This window comes from Nelusetta ayraudi, unplaced genomic scaffold (assembly GCF_046127955.1).
Source record: "Nelusetta ayraudi isolate G7.1 ecotype Tasmania unplaced genomic scaffold, CSIRO-AGI_Nayr_v1 ptg000060l, whole genome shotgun sequence".
Lineage (NCBI taxonomy): Eukaryota > Metazoa > Chordata > Actinopteri > Tetraodontiformes > Monacanthidae > Nelusetta > Nelusetta ayraudi.
Window position 1 is genome coordinate 7621802 of NW_027466110.1, and position 19814 is coordinate 7641615.

General features: G+C 48.9%; 1 protein-coding gene across 1 annotated transcript in view; it reads right to left on the minus strand.

The window, feature by feature from the left end:
- Positions 1–19814, minus strand: part of lrp1bb (low density lipoprotein receptor-related protein 1Bb) — a 162882-nt gene that overhangs the window by 120739 nt on the left and 22329 nt on the right. Inside the window, exons 4-8 of the mRNA XM_076040321.1 lie at positions 14818–14937; positions 14079–14207; positions 11203–11460; positions 10090–10252; positions 462–684 (exon numbers count right to left, since the gene is read on the minus strand). Coding sequence (XP_075896436.1) covers positions 462–684; positions 10090–10252; positions 11203–11460; positions 14079–14207; positions 14818–14937 — 893 coding nt within the window. The remainder of the gene's footprint in view (positions 1–461; positions 685–10089; positions 10253–11202; positions 11461–14078; positions 14208–14817; positions 14938–19814) is intronic.

A 19814-nucleotide genomic window follows, 5' to 3' on the forward strand; every position in this document is an offset into this window, starting at 1 on the left:
CACACACAAGCATATAAAGTGCAAACATGTGACCTCAGTTGCTAGGCAGGGTCCTTTAACAGGCTTAAACAGTACTTTGTACTGTGAGGCATTGAAAGTGTACAAAAGCAAGGACAAGAAAAGGCATAAAAAGCAAAAAGAAACGTAAGCCCCGTTTGCAAGACAGTTCCACCTGGCATCAATTCCTTTAATTTTAATAAACCATCCTTGTCCCATTCAAAAGACATTTTATATGGAAATGAAGAGTGAATTATGACAGGAAGCAGGAAACATAGCAACCTGTCTCGCGCTGATAACATACTGGGGGCCCTAAATGAAAAAATTAACAAAGAACTCCGTTCCTGGAACAATTTCATTGTGAGAAGAAGTACTTCTGATGTGCAGCGCAGGAGAGAAGAGAAGAAGAAGAAAAGAAAAAGAGCAAAGGAAAGCCCGTGCTTGCAGAGGAATGTGACACTCACTTGGCTGCCGTGGATAATGTTGTGCCTGTTCCTGCCGCTGTAATCCACCACATCGATGTAATCCAGGTAGGCGTCGGCCCAGTACACCAGCTTCTTGACCACGTCCAGCGCCACGGCGGTGGGCTGCTCGATTTTGTAATCCACCAGCCGCGTCCTGTTGGTGCCGTCCATGTTGCAGCGCTCCACTTTGGCCGCGCTCCCGTAGTCGGTGAAGAACAGCATCCTGTGGGGAGCAGGGTGCAGTGTGTGAGTGCTCGGATCCGTCTTTGTCGCGCTGCCGCACAAAGTCTCTTTCTTCTTAGCCTCCAGTTGTTTTCCTATGACAATTATTACGAGGCACCAGCCAGTGATGTCATCCACCAGAAACCTGCGGCACCTCAGAGACCATTAACTTGTCACGCAAGAAGCTGTAGTTTGGGAGGAAAAAAAACCACAGTTGTCTCGGTGAGTCCATAGCATTTCTCTGTGATTCGATTGTTTCTTCTTCCAAACGCGCAGCCAGCGCCGCCGGCTTAGCTTTCACAGCAGCCACATGGCTGCGCTGCGCAGGATGGCAGTTCTAATTGTCTGGAGGACTTCAGATCACAGAGTTTAGCCCATCTGACCAATCCCAACATGCACTGCTGCTGCAACACTGAGATTCAACGTGACAGATGGTCTTTGTTCTTCCAACACCGTAAAAAAAAAAAAAAAAAGGTGGAGAAACCCGACCTGACGATCAAAGGTGTGTGGACATGCCGCCGTTTGTGTGAGATACAGTTCTGAAGGTACAGAGATGCCGAATTATTGACAGCCAATGTGAAACAAACCCTCTCTGCTAGTAATCACACTTAATATTCCTTCACAAAATATGGGTCAGCTCATTTCTTTTCATCCATAATAAAGGGAACATCTCCCGGCGTGATTACTTAGCACAACAAATTGCATCACATCTGTTGTAAAGAGACAAGCGAGAGGAAATCAGTTTTCAGAATATTGCACATAACAGGGCAAATACTTGACCCTTCTCCTGGTTGCCTTGGTATTTAGATTTCTGATTTCAACGCTGTTGCCCCAACGTTATTTGCTGAAAACATAAAAAAAAAATAAAAAAACTTTAAAAGCATAAATTGAGATTCTCATGGTCACTAATGCACACAACAAAAATACCTTGAAAAACAGAACAGAACAGGTTGTTTGAGAAGCAACGAAAAAACTACCCACCATCACCTAAGAGGTGGAAAGAAAAGGAAAAAAAAACAAAAAAAACCAACCAAAACAAAGCAATTAAATGCTTCGTGAGTGAGTTGCGGGGACGCTGCCGATCTGGTGCTTCAAAGCGCCATATCCTGGAGGCACGCGCAATAAAAGCAGCGTTTCCTATTTCTGTTGTGGCAATTTGGGCGACATTTAAAAGGCACGCCACAGCGGATCTCGGGGTATGGGAGTAGACATAAAATGACAGACAACGTGTGACGCACAGAGGGGACAGACCATTTAAAAGCTCTAAAAAAGCACCGGGAGGGTTCGGATAGCAATTCTGAGAGACGCGGGGAATCGACGGCAATGTGAAGACTGGTGCAGAGAAGACAGGTGTTACAGTTAAACCTCATCCTCTCCAAAACAGAGCAACAACACCAGACAAATAACTAATTTGCCGAAAAGACCTCACGGGCTATCAGTTTTAAGCATCCGAGCCGCTCGGCTCTGCAAAGGCGGGTAATTACTGTGGAAAATAAGAAAAAAAGGAGGGGAAAAAAAGCCTGCCGTGCGGTCTGTCTGGCTGCGGCTCTGCGAGGACGGAGCCCCGGCAGCCTCGGCTGATAACGAGCTGCAGGCGCCGAGCGCCGGGAAGCCGACTTAATCTGCACAAGTCAAGTCGGGGGGTGTCTGGTGGAGAACGCTGTGCCCTTTGAACTCGGGACCACGCTGGGCCTCCAAAACTGTCGGCGTCAGCGAGGAGCCCGGCTCCCCACCGCAGGTTCCACCTCCACCTGGCATACAAATCATTCCTTTCTGGGATTTGGGATGGCGAGGCGCCGAGGAGCTTACTTGTGCATTCCGCAGCTACATCAAGATCCGTGTCGGACTCTGCAAATGAGCACCCCTGATAAAAATGAGGCTCGCCGGTGCGGTGAAAAATTGTTGGTGGTGGTCGGTGCGACGGAACAGCGAGTGCACCGCCAGAACCAACTCGGTTTTTTTGGTTTGGTTTTTTTTTTTTATTAGTCTTGTTTTTCTTCCGAAAAAGAGAGAGAACCGTCCTCATTACCCAGAAGACACCACGCTGCGCAGAACAACTGGACGCTGCCTGATGGTGCATGCAGATTTGGGTTGGTGGAGGAACGGGCACGGACTCTCACCTGCACCTCGCCGCCGCCGCTGCTAAAGAGCAGGTTTAAAATTATGCTGCGAGGGATAAAGCAGGCGGCGCACTCACTGAATCTTGATCCATATTTTATTTTAAGCGCACAGCCGAGCCAGTTTCGATCTGACTTTAACAGGCCCCTCTGTCTGGAACAATGAAACAATGCAGCAGCGGCACCGCGATAACCACCTTCCTTCCGCTCTGCCCTCCTCCGTCACAGCGGGGGGGCCACGGGCGAGGCAGTTTATCCTTGGCGCTGTCACCGAGCGGGGGAATGTTGGCTTTGCTGTAAATGAAAGAGAATGCTCTATACGCAGTCTGCATGTTGAGTGTCACGAGATGGCACGAGATGTCACGAGATGACGTGCGAGTCGCCGACTGTGGCTTGAAAAGAAATTGAATAAAAATGACTCGACTGCAGCAGCTAAATGCCGCTCGGAGGGGGTTTACAAGAATCTGGGGGAGGAAACAGCACTTCAGAGTGGAGTAAGACGATCTGCTGCCCATTCTGAGGAGCCTGGAGCTCATTGAATTTCTATAATCAATAAGTGCGTTTGCGTAAAAACCTTTCTATGCACATTAAGAAGAAATTTGCAGCAGAAGCGTTGGCAAATTTTCAAAAGCCTGCAGTAAATTTGCTCGACATTTCATGGAACAGCACTAATGCATGTAGGGGATTTGAGAGGGACTACATGTTTACTGTAGTCCACTGAAAATGTTTCTTAAAAAACAGATTACTTTGTCTGAGCTTCTATGACGCTTCTCCCCTTTTATTGGATGAGAGAAAGAAGGAAAATAAGATTCTGTTCTGGCCTGCGGGTTGTAGGCCGACGGGGCTGCTAGATAAAGACAAACTGCACCCGAGACAGTAAATCAGTCTGACTTTGTTGACTCATAACTTTCTGCCCTGCCAGTGTCTACACATGCCTGCCAACTACTACATGGGGGCAGCCTTGAAATATTGCGCAGACATGAATGTATCCCCCAGAATAAACTGCAAAAGAAAAAAGAAAAAGGTGACAGTCGCCTGGAGACGAATCTTCCTCCATCACCCAGTCTCCACTAATTATATTACGAGCATTAAAGAAAAATATGTCACAGAACATCATTTGGAGAGCGAGAGCATTTGCCAAAAACAAATTATTGTGTGGCTGCGGCTCTCAGGGGACAGTGTCGACTCAGCGGCACGGCGCTCAGAATCCTGATTCAGTGATCACGACACGCGGCTGAATCACAACATTTACATAATCTACTGTAGGCTTCGCTAATCACGCCGAGAAGTAGCGCGTGCCATCTTCAGAGGCAGAGTGCGCCGCTCTCTCTCCCTCTCGCTCTCTCCCTCTCGCTCTCTCCCTCTCCCCGAGTAGTTAAGTGCACGCTGAACGTCCCTCTCCTGCCACCGCTAAATTTGCAGCGCTGATAAGAATTTTGTTTAATGAGCAGTCGATGGAGTTGATCGAACAGCAAAGTCCATCAAAAAGCTCTCCTGCAGCGGAGCTTAACCGCCTCATCAATACTCTGGAAAGAAAAAGGGGGGAAAGATGAAGTGAATGACCGCACATGCACACACACACACACACACACACACACACACACAGACACACACACACACAGACACACACACACACACAGAGACACACACACACAAATATGGAGTGCTGTGCAACATTTCTATAAATACCGCCGCTCGCACGCACGCAGGCTGTCTGCCGCCGCCAACCCCCAGCCGATTTCATTTGTTTTCACCTCAGTGCTCGGTGGGCTGACAGACCTCTCTCAGGCTCACTCCTGCTAAAAAAGCTGGACCTGCATCTCGGCAATTAGAGGCAAGAGGCATCCGCAGTCAATCCAGCCAGCAGCCTACGAGTCAACCCACCACCACCCCTCCCCCCATGGGCCCACCATCGTCCTCCTCCACACTATTATTCCTCCATCGACACAATGGAAAGAGACCTGACGAGGTGTTTGTGTGTGTGTGTGTGTGTGTGTGAGAGAGAGAGAGAGAGAGAGAGAGAGAGAGAGTTGACCGGTCCTCATTTCGCACAGATGGACAATTTATCCAGAAACACACGCGTCCCAACGGGCTCCATGTCCAAATTACAAAGGCTTTGCTTTTGCAACCCAAAGAATTCCCACAGGTACCGGCTAGATATAGTCGGGCTCACCTCCACGCACAGCATGGGCTCTGGAACCCAGCTCCTCGAGAGGGGCTGGACTCTCCATTTTTCTGGCGTTGCCCGCGGTGAGCGGCGGCGGGCTGGGGTGGGCGTGCTTATTGCCCCACAGCTTAGCCGTCACGTGTTGGAGTTTACCCCGGTGAACGAGAGGGTTGCGTCCCTGCGCCTTCGGGTTGGGGACAGGTCTCTCACTGTCATTTCGGCCTATGGCCCGAATGGCAGTGTTGAGTACCCGGCCTTCTTGGAGTCCTTGGGAGGGGTGCTGGATGGTGCTCCGACTGGGGACTCCGTTGTTCTGCTGGGGGACTTCAACGCACATGTGGGCAGCGACAGTGTGACCTGGAGAGGCGTGATTGGGAGGAACGGCCTCCCCGATCTGAACCCGAACGGTGTTTTGTTGCTGGACTTCTGTGCTAGTCACAGTTTGTCCGTGACGAACACCATGTTCGAACACAGGGGTGTCCACCGGTGCACTTGGCATCAGGATGCCCTGGGGCGGAGGTCGATGATCGACTTTGTGGTCGTGTCGTCTGACCTCCGTCCCTGTGTTTTGGACACTCGGGTGAAGAGAGGGGCTGAGCTGTCAACTGATCACTACCTGGTGGTGAGCAGGATCCGCTGGCGGGGGAGGAGACCGGAAAGACCTGGCAGGCCCAAACGTATTGTGAGGGTCTGCTGGGAACGTCTGGTTGAGCCCTCTGTCAGGACGGTCTTCAACTCCCACCTCCGGGAGAGCTTCTCCCAGATCCCGGGGGAGGTCGGAGACATTGAGTCCGAATGGACCATGTTCTCCACCTCTATTGTTAACGCGGCTGCTCGTAGTTGTGGTCGTAAGGTCTCCGGTGCCTGTCGTGGCGGTAACCCCCGAACCCGGTGGTGGACACCGGAAGTAAGGGATGCCGTCAAGCTGAAGAAGGAGTCCTATCGAGCCATGTTGGCTCGTGGGACCCCGGAAGCAGCTGACACGTACCGGCAGGCCAAGCGTGCTGCAGCTCGGGCGGTAGTGGAGGCAAAAACTCGGGCTTGGGAGGAGTTCGGGGAGGCCATGGAGGAGGACTTTCGGTCGGCCTCGAAGAAGTTCTGGCAAACCGTTCGGCGCCTCAGGAGGGGGAAGCAGTTCGCCACCGACACTGTTTATGGTGCAGGCGGGGAGCTGTTGACTTCGACTGGGGATGTTGTCCGGCGGTGGAAGGAATACTTCGAGGATCTCCTTAATCCTGCCGTCACGTCTTCCGCGGAGGAAGCAGAGGCGGGGGACCCGGGGGAGGACTTGTCCATTACCCGAGCCGAAGTCACCGAGGCAGTCAGGAAACTCCTTGGTGGCAAAGCTCCGGGGGTGGATGAGATCCGCCCCGAGTACCTCAAGGCTCTGGATGTGCAGGGACTGTCGTGGCTGACACGTCTCTGTAACATCGCGTGGTGGTCGGGGACAGTGCCTGTGGACTGGCAGACCGGGGTGGTGGTTCCTCTTTTTAAAAAGGGGGACCGGAGGGTGTGCTCTAATTACAGAGGGATCACACTCCTCAGCCTCCCCGGTAAAGTCTATTCCAGGGTGCTGGAGAGGAGGATACGGCCGATAGTCGAACCTCGGATCCAGGAGGAACAGTGCGGGTTCCGTCCGGGTCGTGGAACACTGGATCAGCTCCATACTCTCCGCCGGGTGCTCGAGGGTTCATGGGAGTTCGCCCAACCGGTCTACATGTGCTTTGTGGATCTGGAGAAGGCGTTCGACCGTGTCCCTCGACGCATCCTGTGGGGGGTGCTCCAGGAGTATGGGGTCCGGGGCCCTCTGTTAAGGGCCGTGCGGTCCCTGTATGATCGGAGCAGGAGTCTGGTTCGCATTGCCGGCAGTAAGTCAGACTTGTTCCCAGTGCGTGTTGGGCTCCGGCAGGGCTGCCCTTTGTCACCGGTTCTGTTCATTGTTTTTATGGACAGAATTTCTAGGCGCAGCCAGGGGCCGGAGGGAGTCTGGTTCGGGAACCACATGATCGCGTCTCTGCTGTTTGCAGATGATGTGGTCATGTTGGCTTCATCGAGCCAGGACCTCCAATGTGCGCTGGGGCGGTTTGCAGCCGAGTGTGAAGCGGCTGGGATGAGAATCAGCACCTCCAAGTCCGAGGCCATGGTTCTCGACCGGAAAAAGGTGGTTTGTCCTCTCCGGGTCGGTGGGGGGATCCTGCCTCAGGTGGAGGAGTTCAAGTATCTCGGGGTCTTGTTCACGAGTGAGGGGAGGATGGAGCGTGAGATCGACAGGCGGATCGGTGCAGCAGCTGCAGTGATGCGGTCGCTGTACCGGTCCGTCGTAGTGAAGAAGGAGCTAAGCCGAAAGGCGAAGCTCTCGATTTACCGGTCGATCTACGTTCCCACCCTCACCTATGGTCACGAGCTTTGGGTAGTGACCGAAAGAACAAGATCGCGAATACAAGCGGCCGAAATGAGTTTCCTCCGCAGGGTGGCCGGGCGTACCCTGAGGGATAGGGTGAGAAGCTCGGCCACCCGGGAGGAGCTCGGAGTAGAGCCGCTGCTCCTCCGCATCGAGAGGGGCCAGCTGAGGTGGCTCGGGCATCTGTTCCGGATGCCTCCTGGACGCCTCCCTGGGCAGGTGTTCCGGGCATGTCCCACCGGGAGGAGGCCTCGGGGAAGACCCAGGACACGCTGGAGGGACTATGTCTCCCGGCTGGCCTGGGAACGCCTTGGGGTCCCACCGGACGAGCTGGAGGAGGTGACTGGGGCCAGGGAGGTCTGGGCATCTCTGCTAAGGCTGCTGCCCCCGCGACCCGACCCACGGATGAAGCGGTAGAAGAAGAAGAAGAATTCCCACAGGCTCCATGTTCTGATGCACAGTTCCTTTCTTTTGTTCCTTTCTTCTGCAAATGCCTTTTGGTACAAAAAGCACTTGCAGATTTAGGTAAATACCCACTCTGTTTGATACAGTTCAGCTCTCAACCTTTTAGGACTCTCAGTCACAATTTGATAGACACAGTAGAAAGTGCATTTTAGATTGCATGACGTCATTTTTTTTTTTTTTTTTGACTGTTTAAGGCAACTATGAGCTTTCAGGTTGAACTTCCAGAACCTTGCAGTTCTGCACTTTCCTGCAGATATTTCACAGTGAAATGAATGGTGTACGTACACTGAAACAATTTGTGTTTGTATGACCAGCGCCATGCAGGAACATTAACAATGCAATGCGAAGGCAACAATGCAATGCGAAGGCAACAATGCAATCCACTCATGAAAAAGATGGAATGGGAGAAAAACAAGTCATACAACCCTCTGTAGATTAGATACATAAAGGTCTCTGATACATCTTCATAAAAAAATAAAAAAAAATCCTATTTTTGAAAACAGGATCTTGTTGAAAAGATACATTCTATTTCACGGCCCCCTTGCAGTTGAGAAACACTGATCTAGAATGTGTCTTGCGATAGCGAGGTCAATAGTTTAGGAACACCACACCGTCTTGCTCTGACTTCATTTCCGACCACAACTCCTTTGCCACTTCCTGGGGTCAATCACTTTCAATCAATTCCTCCACCGCCGGTTGGCCGTGTTGCGGAAAAGGCCACCGGTTCCTGTTGGTACAAAGTGGAGGGGTGTGGGGGGGGGGACTCTAGATATGCGTCGCCACGCCGCAGTGAACCGCGATGCACTCGGCGGTTCGCTAAACTCTCGTCAAAGCCAGTCACCAGCCTTTGCTCTCACTTTGATGAGAAAATGTCGACTTCTCGGTACTAAGAAAAAAAAAAAAAAAAAAAAAAACCCTGTTACTACCGCTGCCGCCACCGATGTTTACAATCTTCCACTCGCCTCCTGCTCGTCCGGGCTACAACCCTCGCTTGAAAATAAATTGTCCTCTATCCCCTCAGACGCTGATGCGATGGGCACACACAAGGCTGCTGAAGTTTTCCCAGATTTCAGATTTTCGACTTAAATCTCAACCGTCTGGCTGCCTCGCTAAAAGCTAACTACTGCTGACCCACCTGAGGAGGTCCAGGCAACCCAGCTCATCGCAGGTTAAATCAGAGACATCAGCGAGCATTATAATGAGGCTAATAAAAAAGCCAAATACCCACTGGGGATTCAAGCAGCTGAGAAGGCTTGATTAGACACAGAACAGAAAGCGAGCTGCTGGAAAAGCAAGACAGCGGTGAAAAAAGGGCCCAGGTGGCATTTAATGAGAAAGCCATTCAAAAAAGGGAACTGAGGAATCTTGAAAGTTTGTTTTTTGCGAAACATGAGGCGTGCGTGGACACTTCAGTTGTGATTGATGACGGGCAGCCATCGCTGCATTTCCTACAAACAGCGGCCCCCCCAAAAAAAAAAGGTGGTCGCTCTTGCAGAAAACAACAACAACGACAACAAAAAAGTGGTGTACATTTGAAAAACGATTGGTGACAAAAGCTGGCGCCTGCTCCTTGTTCTCCCATTCTAATGCCTCTGGCCCCGAGCATGAGTGCAGGGGAGGCTTTGAGCCGCTGACAAATGGTTAACATTTTGGTTGTGCTGATAAAATCTGCTGCTTTTCTTCTCCTGGTGTGTGTGTGTGTGTGTGTGTGTGTGTGTGTGTGTGTGTGTGTGTGCTGTGCTGTGCTGAGGGAGAACTGCTTAAAAATCCCTCACACCATTTCAGTATGTGACTCACAAGCGCGTGCTGTAAATATGTCAGTTTCCACCGTGGGGCTATTTTTGACTCTTCACTTGCTCAGCCGTTTTTTTTTTTGGTAATCCCACATTTAGAATTTTAAGGGGAAAAAATGTAATGAAAATTCCGGAGGGGCATTCTGCACCGAGGGATGTGGGGTGAAATCGGTGAATACAAATGAACGTCTCGACTGTGGAAGCTGTCTGCTGCATCACTATTCACCAAATTACACAGCTCAAAGAGAAAAGAGCTGAAGGACAGGGAATCATTTAAATCCCTTCATTGTAACTCACTCACATTTTACCAGACGAGTCAATTGTTATGCATAGTGATTTTTTTTCCCCCTTCCTGTCTTCTTTCACGTTTTTTTTTTTTTTTTTTTTTTGCTTTAACAAAAGGATGCACGGTGATAAATGAGCTTCCTGATCCGGTGCATTATATGAGGCGCGGTGCACTCACCCCAGGAGCGGATCTACAGCTACTCCCTTAGGGTTCTGCAGGTCCAACTGCACGATGGTGACACACGTCTCCCCTCGCTGGTCGCATGCAAATATCTTGTCGGCAGCCCGGTCCACAAAGTACATGTTGCCCGTCAGCCAGTCGATGGCCATGTTCTCGACGTCTGCGGGGGCAAAAAGGGAGGTTAGGAGGTGAGCGATGACGCAGCAGAAACCTGGAAGATTGAACCGTGTCAGAATGGCAGCACGCTGCAAGACCTGCAACTGGGCTGATCTCTGTTAGATACTCATTGATAGTAGTCATTCTGCATCGACTTGGGCACACAAGAGCAAAATAAATAAATAAATGAATAAATGTCCATTGTAAAAGATTTAGCAGTAATTCATGACCTTTTAACACTGAAGACACATTTTATAAAGAGAGCAAGAGCACAGAAAACATCCCAGCAGCACACATGGACACATGTTCAGCTGGTAATACTTAAAAGCGTCTGAACATTAACATATTGTAACATTATGCTTTACATTTGAATCGTAAATTTGTCACCAATTTAAAAGGTGAACACCGTGTTTGTGTAAAGGGTACTAATGTGTTTTCATGTGTTCGACTAAAACCCTTAGAAATGAATATGTTGAAATAAATAAGTAAATACAGGAAAATAAAAACAACAAAAAAAACTCTATTCCAAAGTTCTGATGAGACAAACCAATAATAATGGAAAAGGAAAGCATCACGGTGATGGTGAGAGCAGTACAGCCTGCAGCTTTACTGGACTGACTGAGAGGTGAGCGGCCCAGAGCGCCGAGGCAGGTGGGATGAAGGGATAGACAGAGTTCGCAGCTGAAAGTGAGAGCACGGAAAGAAAAGAAAAAGAAATCGAAAGAATGGCAAGAATGGCAATCATGTGTGGGTGAGAAAGCCGGGTCACGTGTCGGCCCGTCAGACAAAATTATTCAGACTGGAGGAGGTGGTGGGAGCGCTCTAGATTTCCCTAAAGCAGAGAAAACGCTTCAAATGCATCGTTTTTAAAAATAAGACGGGGAGACGAGATCCTGTTAGAGGGAGGGGGTGGTGAGAGGGTTGGGGGGGGGGGTGTAAACAGCTGAGACGTACGCTGCAAACTCTGCTGCGTTCTTATTTCCCGCTCCCTGGTGAATCCGCGCAGATTCCTGGCCTCGGCGCAGCGGAGCTGCCCGGAGGAGTCGGTGGACGCCACCCAGCACACGCTCTCCTGGCTGTGGCGGTAATCCAGCGTCAGCGTTCCGTTCAGGCCCAGGGACCGCAGGGGCTGCAGGCCCGTTCCATTAAGATGGGCGATGACAATGCGATCCGAGCCACCGGCCAGAAGCATCGGACGGCTGTCACCGGGATCTGGAGGAGAGAGGTGGGGGAGGGGGAGGGGAGTAAGGAAACATATAGATTGTGTGTTGTTGTTGTGATTGTGTTTATTTTATCTCAGTGAAGATCATCGTTCCTGCCAAAGCACCGGGGGGGCAGGAGGCCCCTCGAGACACAGGCGAGGGAGTGAAGGAGAAACACGAGGCGGTGGTTGAAAACGAGAAGGGGCTTCGCCATGAGAAACAGTGCAAACACACAGTGCGCCTCCAAAAACACACAATATATTGATGGATTTTCATTCTGTCCTGATCGATGTGACGCGGGCGGGAGAGAGACACAATCCACACGTGTCAAACTGTAGATTACCTGAGTCAATACAGGCCTCGTCCACGGCGGTAAAACCCAGATCAGCTGCTTTATGAGCTTAATTGACCGCAGCCGCTCTCCGACGGCGGGTTAGCCCCCCCCCCCACCACCACCACCACTTCCAACCACGGCACTTTATTCATCCCAATCTCTCACACAGGTTCAACTTAAGGGTTAGTTCACTAATTTGGGCCATAAATCAGAATGTCTGGTGGTCGCTACCTCCCTCACGCTACTGTACCCACGCAGGGAGACCTTTTTCCATTTATACCCCCAACATCCCCCCTCCTGCCCACACACAGACACACAGACACAGACACACACACACACACACACACACACACACACACACACTGCTAGAAGACAGCCTCTAAGCAGCTCCCTACGTTGGCTTAAACTCTGAAACGCCTTATCTACAAAGTCAGGAGTTTTTTCTGTCAGTCCGTTTGCCCTTCACATATCTGGAGAAGCGTTCATCCAATCTGCAGCCGCACTTTGTGGGTTCCCACTCGCTGAACACTGCCTCGCCTTTAATTCCCAGCTATGCAGGGACTTTCTTTCTTTCTTTTGCACTTCTTTGCAGATCTCCTCCTAATGACTGACAGCTGGGCTCCCCCTCGGCCCGGAGTCAGTCAGGTCTGCGAGTGTTCTCGGCCGCTCTTCCTTCAGTCACGGGCCAGCGTTTGATACCTCAAGGTCCCGTATTGTGCAAAATTCACTACTTGGCCGGTGGGTTTTTTCTAGCAGTGGTGTGAGGCTGTAGCTGGCCAGGAAGTCATTTCTTTGCTCTGCTTCTTCTGCTTTCCAGTTAGAGCATGCAAAAAAAACAACATTTCTAATTTAGGATTCAGCCCTTTGTGATGTCATAAAGAGCAATGACATTGACTTTGAGGTGACTGACAAGTCACGCCTTGCCTGTTTTGGCCTCTCTCACAGATGTGAAACATCAAATGTCCATCCTGGCAGGAAACTGAATATATTTCTTAATGGGAGGCTGTAAACAACAGGGTAAAAATGTTTTTTTTTTTTTTTTTTTCTGGGCATCTGCAGAATGTTTTCGGTATTTAATCATTCCTACACTGCAATTTGGCCTGAAATTTTTATTTTTATTTATTTATTTATTTATTTATTTTCGGGCACAAAATGAGTGCAATATTTCAACAAAATGCCAGATGTCAGTGTTGTGAGTCCACTGGGACGGACGAGTGAGTCACAGAGCAGACGGGGGGGGGGGGCAGCAAAAACAAGAAAACAACGGCTTTTCATTCAATGACGTCAGGCAGCTAATTGCATTTTCAGACAGACAGGACAAGAAAATTTTGTTATTTCCACCGCAGCCTTGGCGTCAAACGGCGAGACATTACATTTGAATTAAACCTTGAAAAAGGAACATTTGCGCTGCTCTGTGTTTAACTTTGCTCCGGCGTTCTCAAGCCTTGATATGTTTTTCATTCCTACCGGCTGGCTCCTCGTCCGCGCGCGGTCTCCGAGAGCTCTTTCCGCAAAATATATTCATGAGATTTTACATCTAATGGTAACCCCGTCGTTATCCCCCGTACCTCTGTCGCTCCCTGCTAAATTAATATTAATGCATGTGAGCGCTGGGTTGAGTTAAGTTTATGGGTAATCATATTCAGTTTATTCCTGGTAGGACAGCAGTCGCCTTGATTAAAAGCCTGCGACGCTCTTATTCTCCACGGCTAGGTGTGTTTGGCCACCAGCCATCGCCAACCCGTACATGTCTTTTTGCGACAACAACTTTACAGCTCAGTGCACAAAACAACAATGTGACACCCAAGGTTAAGCACCGCAAACGCAATACCTCTCCCGTGTTGGTTCGCTTCTAAATGTGCCGTTTTAGTCATTGTGGCAGATGATGTTTTTTTTTTTTTTTTTTTATGTTTTGATTTTTTTAAACGGCAATTATGCATCAGCATTAAGCAGCGGCGCCACGCGGTGCATTTTTCTCCCCGCAAAAAAACGCTCTGGACTGCACCCACTTACAATCTCATGCTCATTAATTGTATCATTATCCCGGCACGACCACGTCGCCCAGTTCCACCGGCATGATAGATGTGGCCACGGTTAAACCACATTAATCCTGACCTACCCTCGCTAGCGCGCGCCCAAAACGACAGTTTGCCAGAGTATCGCAACTACTCAACCCCAAAAAATGAAATAGATAAGAAAAAAAAAACAAAAAAACTCCCAGAGTATGAGAAAAATGAAACGTTGACATTATGCTGATTGGACGGGAGGCACCCTGATTGGAGCGTGCGGCTCACCTTGTCTGGCTCTGCAGGATATCCTGTCAGGCTGCAGGACGAATCCTTCCGTGCAGCTGCACCGGTACGACCCGTAGGTGTTTGTGCAGGTTTGGCTGCATGTGCCATACATGGCGCATTCATCATGATCTGGAGGAGAGAGGAAGAGAGTCATTTGTAACAAATTAGGTGCGCTCATATGTGACCCAAATACATAAAGTACACTTAATGTGGCCTCACTTTGGCTCTTCCTGCATAATTACTTCAATAACCAGAGGTTTTCTTTTTTTTTTTTATTTTTTTTTTTTTAGCAACAATATAACCTGAAAAAAAATAAAAGGTTTTCTCAGGATCAATGCCAAGAAAACTTGACTTTGTAAAGCCCTTTCCTCTGCCATGTTGTTAATTTAGGTTACACACTGGGACCAAATTGGTACTAGCGCTCCGGCGGCACCTTAGACAGCAAAGCGTTGTCTTCCTCCTGGCTGTCGCAAACACAAGCGTTGACAAAATAAAAAAAACGACAGCAAAACAAGTCAGGAATAATTGCATTTTGACTATGCTGCCGAGTGGGTGGGTGTAATGCGCCGTACACGCCTGCAGACAGATGGTTCTCACACGGAGAGCGCCTTCTGCATGTTCGGTTTCTTTTCCTTTTTTTTAAAACTTTTGATGGAAGTCAGGCCGAGGGGCGAAGGGGGAGCCGGGGCCTGCTCTCCGTGACAGTGGGGGCCGCCTCCAGCGGCGCCGAAAGTCTTACCTCTGCAGCTCGTCCCGTCCTCGCCGACCTCAAAGCCGTCAGCGCAAAAGCAGAAGGTGCCGTTCCTTGTCATGACGCAGCCGTAGCGGCAGCGCAGCTCGTGGCAGGCTGACAGCAGCTCTGCGGGGAGGAAGAGGAAACGAGGAGAGATGAAAATTATGTGGAAGATGAGGAAGCAATGCTATGGGAAATTACTTTTTGATTTGAGAAATTCTGCCCCGCTGGAAGCCCTTTTAGTCCTACGTCAGACTGAAACTTCTGTCGTATTGCAGTGGTATTGGCTTTTCTTTTTTAAATATCAGAGTAGTTCATATAAGACAATTGCGTCTAAGACTTAATTTTGCATGAATATGACGACTACCCATGGGCAAGGGTAGAGGGTGCGTTTCCTTGTTGTGTCTATTCTATCAACTTTGGATTTTCCTTTTCATCTTCACTATTAAGAGAAGACGGCGTTCAAACCGCCTGCCTCTCTGATGCTTTACCGCTGAGCCGATAATCACGAGTGCTGCGCAGACGAGAAGACAAAGAAGCTGTCAGCATTGATTCTTCTCAGCCGCTGATACCACGGCAAACTCCCGCTGAACACGACAGTGTAGTGTACTTAATTCCATTGTTTGTTTTGTTGCCAATCAGTCCCGAGATTTTTCTCCCTGCCCTGTTGAAGCACCAGTCAGGCAGACGCAAAGGATTCCAGCCGATGGATGCCGACATGGGTCGTGATCTACAGCGGCCAAATGACACACAAGTTCTGAAGAAGTTGCCAAGCACAAACAGCTCATCCCCGACTTCCCTCTTGGCCCTCTTGTACTTTCCTTAAACTACCTGGTTTTTATAAACCTCACATTCACGTTTTGATGAAATATGTTTTTTAATGGAGTTTCATTTATTTTAGTATATGTTTTCTCCCCCCCCCCCCCCCCCCCCCCCTATTTTTCCGTGCGTCAGACGACCACGTACTTGCATTAATATTTACTTGCAACATTGAACCCTTGTGCAGCAATGATTTTGATAGTTTTGCTGTGTGTGTCGATACCCGTCGAACGTTTTAAAGACGCATCTGTGGCCAGCGTTTCAACCCGAGACAAATTTCAACTTAAAGGAAACAGGAAACGATGGCTAAAAGTGTTCAAGTCACAATTTGGACTGGCGTGTTTGTCAGTACCAAGTGTCAAATATCAGTTTTCACTGTTCTTTCCATTTTCCCAATTGTAATGATTCCACAAATTTGGAGGTGGGGAAAGGACTTTCTTCTTTCTTTGAAACAACTCGTAACGGCTGTGACTGTGGGTTTTCTCTGAGAACTGAGTCATCTCCACCGTTTGACGATGAGCGTGATGGAAACTCCTCGCCGCTGCCGTTTAATAAAAGTCAGCGGATGACACATTGATGAAGTGGTGGCGCCCCCGCTGCAAGTGCCGACCTTGTCATTTCCCGTGCGCTCACTTGTGATAGGTGATGATGTACAGTAGCGTGTCGCTCACGTCGCACAAAAGGAACAAAGACGGACCGACTGTGAGAAGAACAATGTACCGGCAGAGTAAATGACGCAATTTAAAATATAATCCTCCAAACAAAGCTCTAATTGTGCGGAGATTGATACACCGTCGCCGAACGTTAATTAGTGTCAACCGCCATCCCAGAAGATAAAGGCCGCATTGATCCCCGTCACATTTCTGTGCCAGCGCTTCTACCACGTTATGAAATACTGCAGCTGTGGACCAAATCAATTTCTTGACGGCGAGCATTAACGTAATGCCCAAGAATGACATAATAAAAAAACAAGAAGAAGAAGAACACAAAGGCTCAGTGATCGCTCGGCTCTGAGTGGAAACACGGCCCTCACTTTTTGATTTCAGTGAGTTGTGGAAGATCAGGAAAATTCTCGAACTTTCGAACTTTCTCTTCAGCTCGCGGTCACAATAAGTTAAATGGGACATTTGGAGATTTGAGAAAGCACGACATAAATCGAAGTGGGTGTTTGTTCGCAGCGGACTTGCCAGCTGATGATATTCAAAGCATGGAGTGGAGTGTGAAGAACCAGGCAGCGGCTGAGTTTGTTGCTTCTGATTAGGCCGAGGATACGAGACGTTTGTGTCGAACTGCACCTCCAATTGAAAACATTTTCTTTTTTTTAATATCTATTTTTTTATTAGTCAAACATTTGCTTCCTTGTAAATTAAAACGAAGACTAAGCAAGTTGCGGTTGAGCGCAATCAATTTTTTTTGATACTCCAATATGCAGCTGCCTTTTTTCGCTCTCGCTCTTTTTTCTTTTGGCCTTTTATAGCTTCACAGAACAGTGAACTTTAGTCTGTATTTGGTTTTCATATTGCCCTCAGAGGAGTTTCCAGCAGCATGGCTCGACTGAAGACGCTTGAATTTTCTTTCTTTTTTCTTTTATTTTTGGGACGGCGAATGGGCAAACATTGAAGTATTGAAAACGGTAAATGGCCTACAGCTTTTGTTCCTCCGTGACCTGCAGCGAAGTCTGAAGTCTGCCGCCCTGATATTTATGAATTTGCTGTCGCGCCTTTTATTGTCATGCAATAATTTCAGCGGAGCAAGAATGATGGAGCTCAATAAAGCGTCAGGAAACAAACCCCCTCGGAGAGGTAGGTGGCTTGTTGCTTTTTTGTGAGCCGCTGCCGAGGTAAATTACTTCATGGCAGTGAGTGTGACTGTCACACAGCCAGCAGGTTCATCCAGGGAAAAAAAAACAACAAAAAAAACACAGAAGTAGAGCACAAGTGACAAGTGGAATGACTGCATGTGTTTTCCTTTCAATACAATTCACACCGTGAAGAAAAAAATATATTTGTCCATCTGTTTTCTATCGCCGCTTATCCCGCAAGCAGACCTGTGGGGTGCTGGAACTTCTCCCACTGGCCAGAGCCACAACTGAGGGACACACAACCATTGTCTCCTTCACTCACACCTCCTGCCAGTCAGCCTGGAGTGGAGCGGCTGGAATCCACACAGAGAGACCAGATTGAGAATCAAACACGTGAACCTTCTCGACGTGAGGCGCCAGTGCTAACTGCTGCACCGCCGAGCTCTCCCCAGAACTATCAGGAGCCCCAGATCTTGCACCACCGTCTGGTCGGGGTCTGGTTTGAAGTGTGAGTCCACTCTGGAAGCCACAGACGGATGAGGAAGAAATGGAGGAAGCAAAGCGGAACGTAGCTGCTGCATCCAAGCCATCAGGACCTGGATGGAAGGCGAACAGGAGGATCGAGGAACAGCACCGAAGGCTTTCCCAGTTGGAAAAGACAAAACTTTACTCAGAGCATCGGCCTCGGTTCACTTCCTGGTTATCCCTCGAGGGGGAAATTAGATTTACCTCCACCGCAAATCTAATTTAAAGTAAAAAAAAGACATGAAACACCATACACTCGACAACACACTGGAGCAAGAAACAGAATGAGTAAAATGTGTCTGTTGTTTAAACTATAATGACCCTACTTTAAAAGTAGCCACAAAAAAAGTGCCAGCCCTGAATAAAAAAAAGTGCTGTAGGGGTTTTAATTGAAGATGTAGTGCAAATGAAGCACATTCATTTGATCCTATTGCTTTTAGCCTCGGGGGAACATGTATCTCCACCCAAAAAGGAAGAACAAGATCAGCCAAGATACACACACACACGCACGCACACGCACACACAGACACACACCACACTTGCCTCTGCCAAACTGGCCAGTCACAGGAAGCTGCCAGAGAGAGGTGCTAATTGCTAATAATGGCTCATGATGGGGCGGCAACACGCTGCTATTCACGGCTTAAATAGTAGTAAAATAAAAACACATCTGACGTGTCTGCTTCCCACGACTGCACTCAGCCTCAGACATCATTGTTGGAGCCTCCCTGATCTCTGGCCTTTCCATTCAATACACAGAGAAAAAGACTCTTCCTCGCACAGCCAAACCAAATCCTTGAAACTCGAGCTGGATTTTAGTCAGCGCGGCCAGAGCGGAATATCAGGGTTCGAGCGGCAGAGGTTTAAAATGCCAAATTCTTCTGCTCAAGTCTACGCAGCAGCAGCAGCAGTGGGTGGCGGCGGAGGGAGGGAAGGCAGAAGCTTTTAGTCAGGCACCGAAAAGAAACTTTCCACATAGCAACTTGGTTTTTGTTCCCACAAACACGTGCCAACTCAAGCCTGTGTTGCTGCCATGTGACAAAAGACTGACAAAAGGAGAAAGCAAGCAGAGAGAAACCAAGGTCTTCTCACGCATCGGCAACGAGCGATAGGCTGTAATTTAAAGAGCTTTTTTTTCCTTCCACGATGACGCTTGTTGCTGCGTGTCACACAGCCCCCCCCCAGTCAGCGTCAGCTAAGAGCTTCGTTAATAAACCTCGTGATCGCTAAATCACACCGGCAACATTCTCACTTAATGAGCGACAAAATGCTGCGCGGGATCCGGAGACTCGGCTCGGTGAGTGGAATCGCTCGGGTTGGACTGTCAAGCTCCTCCAGTCCCACGTTTGGAAAGTGAGGTTTTTATTCGATATTCTGGCAGCTGCTTTCTGTGCGGCTGCGTGATGGTGACTGCACATAATATTGTCGTTGTAATGCAGAATGTACGGTATGTTGCTTGCCATAGTTTCTTTGCTCCAACTTTACTAAAAGAGAGTTAAAGTGGGGGGGGGAAAGTCAGCTGGGAAGCTTCTTTCTGTACCTTCTGATTAAGCACAGGTCTTTTCCCCCACTGACGTTGAATTTGAGGTAATGAGAAGAAGATATTAGGTCCGAGTGTAAATAACGCCGACTTGATCTCGCAAGGTGCCACTAAGGGTTCAACCTGAATTCTCTTGGTGAACGCTGTTACAACTAATTATAAATATAAAACGGTGGCACGGTCTTGGGGAAAGTATTTCTTAATGAGCCAAATAAAAACGGCTCGCTGCGCCGCGCAGCTGTGTCATTTACATCCAACGTGGCATTTTTAAAATCGGATGTCTGGGATAATTAAAGGCGTGGCGTGAGAACTTTCTCTCGC